General features: G+C 52.3%; 1 protein-coding gene across 1 annotated transcript in view; it reads left to right on the forward strand.

The window, feature by feature from the left end:
- ELFN1 (extracellular leucine rich repeat and fibronectin type III domain containing 1) overlaps positions 1 to 10,470 on the forward strand; it is a 175,710-nt gene extending 165,240 nt beyond the window's left edge. The window contains exon 3 of the mRNA XM_019512947.1: positions 7,343 to 10,470. Within this exon, the coding sequence (XP_019368492.1) occupies positions 7,825 to 10,215 (2,391 nt within the window). The 5' untranslated portion in view covers positions 7,343 to 7,824 and the 3' untranslated portion in view covers positions 10,216 to 10,470. The remainder of the gene's footprint in view (positions 1 to 7,342) is intronic.
- Positions 10,471 to 10,477: the final 7 nt, after the last annotated feature.

Here is a 10,477-nt window from a genome sequence, read left to right on the forward strand (position 1 = left end):
GCAGTCTCTCATTGTAGGGTCTGCCCTGTTGTCCCCGGATCATTCAGGTGGCCTCCTCTGGACCCTCTCCATGTTGTCCACATCCCTCCTAAAGTGGGGCGCACAGAACTGGACACAGTACTCCAGCTGTGGCCTGACCAGTATCGTGTAGAGGGGGAGGGTCACCTCCTTGGCCCTGCTTGAGATGCATCTGTGATGCACGACAAGGTCCGGTTAGCCCTACCAACCCTGACCTCACATTGTTGGCCCATGTTCATCTTGGAGTCAGTAATGACTCCCAGATCCCTTTCTGCCTCCGTGCTCTCAAGAAGGGAGTTTCCCATCTTATAAGCGTGCTGTTGGTTACTGCTGCCCAAGTGCAGCACCCTGCACTTGTCAGTACTGAAACGCATCCTGTTCTTGTTAGCCCACCCCTGTAACCTATCCAGGTCTTGCTGCAGTCTTCCCCTCCCTACTAGCGTGCTCACCTCACCCCAAATTTTGGTATCATCAGCCAATTTAAACAGGTTGCTACCAAAATTCGGTAATGCGAGGTCACGGTTGGCAGGGCTAACCAGACCTGGTCGTGCATTCACAGGTGCATCTCTAGCAGGGCCAAGGAGGTGATCCTCCCCCTCTACGCAACACTGGTCAGGCCACAGCTGGAGTGCTGCATCCAGTTCTGGGTGCCACACTTGTTGCCCAGCCCAGGAGCCTGCCCCAAAGGAGAGAGAGAGGTGGCACGACCTTTTTGAAGGACGGCACCTCGGCAGCGCCTTGGAGCTTAGTGCTGACCTGACTTGGGATGCAAAATTTTCAACAGCCTTTTCAGTTGGAAAACAATGTTAATGGGAACCTCTCAAGCAGCTCTTCTGCTGACAGAGCCCCCTGCACAGGAGACTGCCCTGTGTCAAGCACCCCAAACTGGCACCGAGTTGGGTAGCTTCCCCGCTGCTCTCATGCAGTCGAGTCGTTTATACCCGTGAGCAAAGTGCCGACGTATCACAATGCTTTCGAGGCCCCCCACTCGCCACTCATTTCATACGAGGGCAGGTGACTGCATTAGTCTATAGATCAAATGCTATCTACTTCATATCTGAGCATCCCAGCCTACCCCACAGAACTGGCCTCTTCCACACACCTCTCCACAGCCTCACTAAAATCCTCTCTCTCATAGGGTTATGGTCCTTTTAATCAGCTCCCTGTATCTCTCTGCCTCATTGCCTGTTAATCTCTCTTCAAACCTCAGTGGAAAACGCATCTTTCCTCCCTTGCCTATTCCTTTTAAATAATAAATAATAGCAAGGAAAGTGTGTGTGTGGGGGGGGGGATTACTATGACTCTCTATTATCTAACTCTGCAAAGCATAAGGAGAAAAGGCTCGTAGGGACGGTGAGATGCAAACCAGAGCCGTGCAGTACGGAGCTTTGACCGTGGAATCCAAATCTGCAGCTTGAATTGAGGCTGGGTTGGATTTTATAGGCCTGGGCACATTTATTATGTGCTGTCTGGGCAATTCTAACCGATATCACCAAGCAGGAGGAGCGTAAACCAAGCAGGAGGAGTGCCAGGATATCACCAAGCAGGAGGAGTGCCAGGAATATGAATTAAAAGAAAACCTGCCTGGGAGCGCTCTTTCCACACCTGACATATACGGAACGGACGTGAAACCATTTAGGAAAAGCTTCATCATTAATAAATGTTTTCTCTGCCATCTTAGAGCTGTCTCCTCGTATTATTTTACACATAATGAATAGCCCGGGTTCATTTTAACATTTGGTGCCTGTTAGCCAAATTTCCCCTCTCCACCTCTTTGCATGATTAAACATTTATCATTTGTAATGTATCACTGCCATTCCGCCATTGCTCTCTTTGTAGCATGGCTCCTTCATTTATTGATAAAATGACCCAGGTGATGGTGAAAGAGGAGCGAAGAGAAGGTGACATATGGCCAGAAGGAGCCGGAGGATGCGGAGCAACTGGGGGGAGGGGGTCTGGAAGAATGGATCTGCCAAGGAGGAGGACACAACGAGTGCATGTGCATGGTCACCTGGCTCCTTGCCCTCCGCCAGGAAATCTCATCCACAATTTGAAATAACTCATTCAGTAGAATAACAAAATTAAGAATCGAGTGCCAGAGACTGCATATTATTATACTGGCGGCCCGGATCCCTCTCCCTCTGACTCTGCTTGCTTTGTTTGATTTCAATGGTAGCTCTCCTTGCAGCTGCTGTTCTGGTCTGATTTACTGTGATGCTCCTCATCAAGAATCAAAAACAAAACCCAACATCCATGAAGTCTGCTTCTGGGGCCTTGGCAATAGTGTTTCTACCTCTGGAGGCCTTCGTTCTGGGTTTTTAGTTGATTAGGAGTGAAATAAGCTTGATGCTGTCATTCCAGACCCTCATGGGTGTTTCTTTGTGTTACAAAACCCCGGCCATCCCTGTTTGCTAGGTCTGCTGACAAAGATCTGAAATGGTTCAGCTTTGAAATAAGAGGGGCGCTGGGTCGCTGCAGAGCTGTGTGGTTTTAGGTCTCAGCGGGGATATTGAAAACCAGGGGCAAGGTTCTTCAGCAGGGCTGTGTGGAAAGGAAATGCAAACACTTTCTGCCTTTAGAGCCAGATATTAGCTCCCCACACCACCCTTCTTTTTTCAAGCAGCAAAATGCACCATAGTCCCTCAGAAAAGTACCGGGAAAGGGAAATGCAGCAATAACAGCACATCGTTCCACAGCGGACCGGGCAACGAGACACCTGCCCCTCGGACAGAGGTAGCATGCTTCCGCCTTTTTCCCTAGGGCGTTGACGAGCTGGTGCCTACCAGCCACAGGGGCTTAGTTATGAAAAGGTGCAAGCCCTCTGCAAGCTGGGACATCACATTCACATGCTGCGTTGCTCCTGACAGGCGGCAGGGTGGCAGCCGCAACATGCACGTGACAGAAAGAAGCCGCACTAAGCCAGAGCTTAAAAGATCTCCAGGTTAGATTAAACTATGTCAAATCACAGCATACTGCTATGGCATGCCAGAGAGAAAATGTCTTGGTTGCCATTTTTGTTTCTCAATGAAAAGTAGATAAGGACCTGATAGATTTTATTCTTCCAGGTGTTTTTACCCTGGAATGGCAAGTGGCTTCCACCCTGGTTTCCCAGGAAGACCCTTTGGATGATTGGCAAGCTAGCTAAATTATGGCATGGGAAAGGAGAGAAACCAGGGGAAGCAATTAGGCTGGTGAAGGTCCTTAAAGTTTCGGTACCTGCTTGAAGGCAACCAACAGGGAGCAAAGCAAGGCTGAATGCTCCTACCCTGGGAAACTTCCTCCTCTCTTGGCCTTGAAGGGTTCCTTCAGCCACGAGGGGAGGTGGAGGACAGCTGTTGTAATGGGTCTGATCTTCAGGCCGTGCGAGTCACTGGAGCACCAGCGATTGTGCTGATCCAGTATTTTTACAGGAGCAGCAAGTCAAAGGGAAGGATTTCTGTATGAAGAGCAGAACAGAAAAGCAAAGGAGGAACCGTCCCAGGTCTCCGGGGCATAAATTACCAACCCTTTTCAGGTCTCTTAGCTCCTTCCCCAGCTTTGCAGCCTGTCGGCTCGTAGCCTGCCTTTGTCTTCCACCCCACAGGCTGCGCTGGAAAGGATGCTTCCAGGAGCTACACTATGAACAATGATCTCCTCTGTGCAAAGCAACAAGACCTCTGTCACAGTCGTGTCCCGGCAGTCTAATAAAGAGGGAGATTAGCCCCTCTTTTCTCTGTTACAGCCTTAATGCTGTCATTTTATTCACACTTTGCAAAGCAAATAAACCAGCAAATTGCTTGCTTTAATGAGCTGAAATTAAACTTGGTGGCTGGTAAAAAGCCTTTTTTTTTTTTTTTTTTGCTTTCTGTTATTGGAGAGAAGTCCACTGACAAGCAGCACATGGGAAAGCAAGAGAAAACAGGCAGCATGAGCACTGTTGAGCCTCTTGGAGGCAGTTACAGATAGTCCCCCTCACCCCAGACACCTCCCGTCAGACCTAGGAGGAGTGCTGGGGAGGAGATACCGGCTTGGGATTAATCCTGCTCTACTTGCTGTGGGGTTGTCTTCATTTTGCCCTGCACCAAAGTGCTGCTGTACGGCCCATGGCTCAGAGAGGAGCCAGCGCTGAGATCCCTAAAGACAGGTAACTGGTCTACTTATTGGACCCAGGCTCCAAGCACAAGCCTACCCAGAGCTGGAGGCTTTGCATGGTCTGAATCAGTCCAAACCCAGAGCGTGAAGAGGCAGAGCCCTGCCCACCAAAGAGAAGGGAAGACATCATTCATGGTCTTCACTCCTTCCCCTGCTCTCCTCTGTTGTCTTGCTGCAGCGTGGTAAGCCAGTGGACACAGTAAAGGCTTCTGATACAGTATATGAGGCCAAATATGTGCATCACGCATGGCTAAGTCCATAGCAAAGGCAGTGCCGTGCTACATCAAGCCAGAGGGAAGTCCCAGGAGGGCACCCATGCACTCCCAGCCCAGGGAAAGAGAGGACCCACTGCCCCAGCCCTTAGGACAATGCAGCATTCATTGTCCTCCTACGACATCCTGGGATAGCTAATGACTGGAGAGCGGGGGGTGAGAGGGCTGTGCAGTCTGACACTCTTCGGCGGTAGCTTGTGCCCCAGGGGTTGCCAACAAGGAGCAGTGTCTGGCCTGAAGGGAGCCAGGAGCTTGTAGCCGAGGCTGGCTGCTGTATAGGAAACACAGGAGACTTGCGCCGCCACGCATGGGTCAGCCAAAGTCTAACCATGGGCTGCAAATCAGGTGGCTGAGCCTGCGGCATCCTTAGGAGTGAAAGGTGCTGCGTGTAGCCAGAAACAGCTGCGGCTTCAACTCAAACCAACCGTGCTGGTTCCTTTTGAAGGCAAGCTGGGGGCTTTGTTTCCAGGTGTTTCCCTGGCGAAGCAGCTGGCACAGGGCAGACAGGGAAGGAGCTGGGCTCAATTGGGAGCCCAACAGCTTCTTACCCTAGACTGAACTGAACGCTACGTGTTTACAGCGTGCCCTCCAGACGAGACCTTGCCATCACTCATCAGACGGCAGAGGAGTTCAAAGTGCTTTCATGCAGCCTCCCAGCACCTCCGTGAACCAAGGGAGGAGTATCATTATCCTCATCTCACTGAAGAGGAGACTCAAGCATGGAGAGGTTAATTGACTTGCCCAAGGCCACGGGGGATTCAGTGGCACATCTGTGCGGAGAACCCACGTGACTGCTGGCCCGGCGCTTCAGTCATTAGCCTGTGCTTTCTTCCATTAGATGAGGGGGCATGTACAGTGTGTGAGGGTGCGCAGCGAGACGCAGGGGGTGCTGGCAAGCTTTGGGGGGGTAGATTTCCTGTTCCATCCCCTGTGGCGTCTAAGGCTTAGTCTACACTGAAAAGGATGCCCATAGGGCTATGCAGCACACCATGGCACTGCAGGTACAGCATATACTTGCCAAAGGCTATTCGGGCAAGCACAGACAAGGGCTTTGCCATGTGCAGCAATGTCAAAACGATCACCCCCTGCCCAGAGATTGCAGCGTATCCTCGGCCTCCGCGCGGGAGGCTGCAGCAACAGTCTTTTGGCTCCGTTGAAGAAGCTTGTGGAGGGGGTGGCTGGGTCGCCGCACAGCTGGAATGAGTGCACCTTTTATTATTCCAGCAACATCCCCCAGGCCGTTCCACTGGGGGCTACTCATTGTTCGCGTCTCAGTAAGGACAAATAAACTATTCTGCCGCTCATGGTTATTGGCCTGTTTCCTAGGATATAAAGAGTGACTGGTTAAGCCAGGCCCTCTGCTCCGAAGCACCGTCCCTTTCATGTTCTGCTATCTCAGGGTGGGAAAATGGATTTTCCCCGATTTCAACAGAACCATTAGCAGAACAAGGTACATTTAGGATGGCAAAGGAACAAGATCCAGCCCTCCATCTCACTGCTGACCAGGGCAGCTGCTCTGGGCACTGACTTTGTGGGGGAAAGGAATGACTGCCACCACGGCTGCACGATAGCTGCAGCCCCCGCCTGCAGATGCCCAGCCCTGTCCTTACAGCTCTGCTGTCAGCAAGTGTCACGAGACTCACGGACTTGAAGCACCCAGCGCGTACTCGCTGGAGCTGCTACAAGCATGTTTGGGAGATGGGGAAACAGGGTGGCTTGGGTAGAAAAGCGCCTTACACTGGGTCATCGCTGCACTGCCTGGGCTGATTCTTTGAACTAATGCCAGGGTCATGTTTAAAGCTATTATTCCCCAGTACCTGAGAAAGGACCGACCCAAGTGGCATGGGATTTCCTAGCCAAGGAAGAAAGCAGATTTCATGCGCTCTCCCATACAGCCAGGTTTTGCACTTTGGGACTAGACTTTGCACTTTGGGACATGTCCGGGCCATCAAGCCCAGACAGCCAGCTCGTTTGTTCTTTGGGGGCGAGTTATGAAACCAGGCCCCTTGCTTACAGATGGGTTGTGTCATTGCCTAAAGCTTAGGACCAGAGGATGTGGCCATGTCCAGGTTACCAGGCTAGGGCAGGTGTACTTGAGAGAGCTCAGGGCAAGTAAAATTGCTGGGCCTCTGCAATATGGGCCGGTTGTCTCCTCCCAGGTCCAGGAACCTCCTTGTTCCAGAGAGCCCATGGGAAGAGAGAGAAATCTCCTCCTGGACTTGCCTTCCCTCCCCTGTGCCCCCTCATCCCATTTGGTCTTCACAGCATTTTCACAGTGCAGAGTGTCTGGGAGTGCTTCATAAGCCGATGGGGTGTCAGGACAACCATGGGAGAACTGGCATTTGAGGCAGTGAAACGTTCATGGTATCGACTCCATGCCAAACCCTGAGGTCAACCAAACTGATCCCTGATTCTGGATGTGTTAAATTGCACCACTCTGACACTTAAATATATATATCACAGGTGAGAATTTCACAATTGACTGTCTGCTTTGAGGCCTTCTGCTTACCAGCGGTGTCTTCAAGGAAATGCCCCCAAGAGGTCCTGAAGTTGCTACCAGAGTCTCTGCCTTCATTTCCTGGGGCTAGGTTTTACCTGGAGCGTCAAGCAACTGGCCTCAACTTGTATCCAGTCCTGTGGGTGCACGGTTGCCACAACTGCTGTAACAAATGCCGGAATGCAGAAGTTTTTGTACCCACCCTGTGAGCACGGCCTGTGCCCCAAGCACCATAAAGGGCTTTTGTAAAATATATTTAAAAAAAAAAAATCACAACACATTTCAAACCCAGGCCCCCAGTGTTCATAGCAAAGCTGGCCATGGCGAGGTGGCCGCAGAACTCATGCTGGAGGTGCTGCATTGTACCACGTACCATAAAATGTCGTCTTGACTCCTTTTTGTGTCTCGTTTTGGTTCTTTGCAGGTGAGGCAGCTAACTGGACAAGGGCTCTGAGGGGCAGACAGACATACAGACGGACAGGCAGATGGAGAAGGACCCCGGTGCTGACCTGAAGATGGGTGGAAAAAAGAGAATGAGGAGGGGCACTGTAGAAAGCAAGAGAAAAGCTGGTCTCTAAGTCAGAAAGACTCCGCTGCCTAATCCCTACCCGGCCCTGCCTGACTTCAGCTGCAGCTGGACGAGATGCCAGAAGGGCTAACGATGCAGGTCCAGCCTCACTGAACCGGTGGTGCAACACCCTGCAAGGAGTCACTGTGCAACTTGGACAAAGAGGTCCTCCCTTTCCCTTGGACACTGCCCACTAGGTTCCAAGCCATGAGGAGAAAGGAGAGAAAAGCGAAGCTCCCCAAAGACTATTAAACCCACGTCTTCCCTGGTCTTCAGATCCAGCACCTCTCCCCCTTCCAGCAAACGAGGGAAACTCCTTCTTTGCATTGCTCTTCCAGATGGCAGGTCGCAGGTGGGCAGTGACGTCGGCGCTGTGTGTGTGCATGGCGGCTGTCTCGATCCTGCACACGGGCAGGGTGCGGGCAGACTGCTGGCTGATTGAGGGAGACAAGGGCTTCGTGTGGCTGGCTATCTGCAGCCAGAACCAGCCCCCGTACGAGTCCATCCCTCAGCAGATCAACAGCACGATCGTGGATTTGCGACTGAACGACAACAAGATCAAGAGCGTGCAGTACTCCTCGCTCAGCCGCTTCGGAAACCTGACATACCTCAACCTGACCAAGAACGAGATCTCCTACATTGAGGATGGTGCCTTCTCGGGACAGTTCAACCTCCAGGTGCTGCAGCTGGGCTACAACCGGCTAAGAAACCTGACCGAGGGAATCCTTCGGGGCCTGGGGAAGCTGGAGTACCTGTACCTCCAGGCTAACCTCATTGAGATAGTCACCCCCAATGCCTTCTGGGAGTGCCCCAACATAGTAAACATTGACCTGTCCATGAACAGGATCCAGAGACTCGACAGCAACACCTTCCGGGGCCTGAACAAGCTCTCCGTCTGTGAGCTCTACAGCAACCCCTTCTATTGCTCCTGTGAGCTCCTTGGCTTCCTACAATGGTTGGAGGCCTTCACCAACATGACGCGCACGTATGACCGCATGCAGTGTGACTCCCCGCCAGATTATTCTGGCTACTACCTGCTCGGCCAAGGCCGGACCGGTTACCGCAACGCCCTGAGCATGCTCTCCTCCCTCTGCACTGGTGGCCCCTACACCATGATACCTCGCCCGCTCCCCCCCAGGTACCAGGTGACCACAGCCCCCTCAGAAAGCCCATGCTCAGAAGAAGACTGCTCCTCTGGGGACGGCACCACACCGCAGATCCCCTTCTATACATCCGCTGGGGAGATGGAGGTGCGCCCCAACCTCCAAGCAACGCACATCACCCATAACTCGGCCGTGCTGGTTGTGCACATCCCATTCCCCTACAGCAGGATGTATGTCCTGGCCCGGTTTGAAAACGGCTTCTCCACAGATCTCCAGAAGCTCCAAAAGCAGAAGGAGGAAATTGAGGTGAAGGATCTGGAAGCACAAAGAGACTATACCTACTGCATCGTCTCCCACCACCAGGTCTTAAGGTACAACCACACTTGCATCACCATCTTCCCAACCAGAAAAAACAGGGAAGAGCCAGTCCCCACACCCTCCACTGCCACCCACTACATCATGACGATTCTGGGTTGCCTGTTCGGCATGGTGATTGTCCTGGGGGTGGTGTATTACTGCCTCCGCAAGAGGCGTCAGCAGGAGGAGAAGCACAAAAAAGCGACCGGCAGCATGAAGAAGACCATCATCGAGCTGAAGTACGGGCCGGAGATGGAGACAACCAGCATCACCCAGCTGTCACAAGGGCAAATGCTGGGTGGGGAGACAGTGACCCGCATCCCTTACCTCCCCTCCGCGGGGGAAGTTGAGCAGTACAAGTTGATAGACAGCAGCGAGACCCCCAAAGCCACTAAAGGCAACTACATGGAAGTGCGGACCGGGGAGCAGCCTGAAAGACGAGAGTGCGAACTGTCCCTGCCGCCCGACAGCCAGAGCTCTGTGGCCGAGATCTCGACTATCGCAAAGGAGGTGGACAAAGTGAACCAGATCATTAACAACTGCATCGATGCCTTGAAATCAGAGTCCACCTCCTTCCAGGGGGTGAAATCTGGAGCGGTTTCTACGGCAGAGCCTCAGCTGGTACTCTTGTCGGAACAGATCCCCAGTAAACACGGCTTCCTGTCCCCTGTCTACAAGGAAAGTTACAGCCATCCGCTGCAGAGACATCACAGCATGGAGGCACCCCCCAAACGCTCCAGCACGTCCTCCAGCGGCTCCATACGGAGCCCCCGATCCTTCCGCTCCGAGGGCTCCGGCCACAAATCAGAAGCCAAATACATTGAGAAAACATCCCCAACCACAGACACCATCCTCACTGTGACGCCGGCGGCTGCCATCCTGCGGGCAGAGGCGGAGAAGATTCGACAGTACAGCGAGCACCGGCACTCGTACCCTGGCTCGCATCAGGGGGAGCAGCACGATGGCATGGGGGGCCGCAAGCCCTCCATCCTGGAACCCCTGACCAGACCCCGGCCCAGGGACCTGGCCTACTCGCAGCTCTCGCCTCAATACCACAACCTGAGCTACACCTCCAGCCCAGAGTACACATGCAAACCGTCGCACAGCATCTGGGAACGCTTCAAACTCAACCGGAAGCGGCACAAAGACGAGGAGGAGTATATGGCAGCCGGCCATGCCCTGCGCAAAAAGGTCCAGTTTGCCAAAGACGAGGATCTTCACGACATCCTAGACTACTGGAAGGGTGTGTCAGCCCAGCAAAAGTCTTGAGTCCTCACACAACTCGTGACTGAACACTAACTGGACCAAAAGCAACCTGCAGCAGCTATTTTTATTCAGACTTTCAAACAGAAACTATGAAAATCTATAATTATTCTATATAATATATAAAAGAGAGAGATATTAAAAAGGTCTCACGTTTGTGAGATGTGCACCAAATTTGACCACAAACACTATAAAGAAAAAAAAAACCAAACTGTGGTGTGAAAAAAAAGTTTTGTTTTGTTTCCTTTTTTTAAAAAAAAAAAAAAAG

Source organism: Gavialis gangeticus, unplaced genomic scaffold (genome assembly GCF_001723915.1).
Source record: "Gavialis gangeticus isolate Ggan-Ray unplaced genomic scaffold, GavGan_comp1, whole genome shotgun sequence".
Taxonomy (NCBI): Eukaryota; Metazoa; Chordata; order Crocodylia; family Gavialidae; genus Gavialis; species Gavialis gangeticus.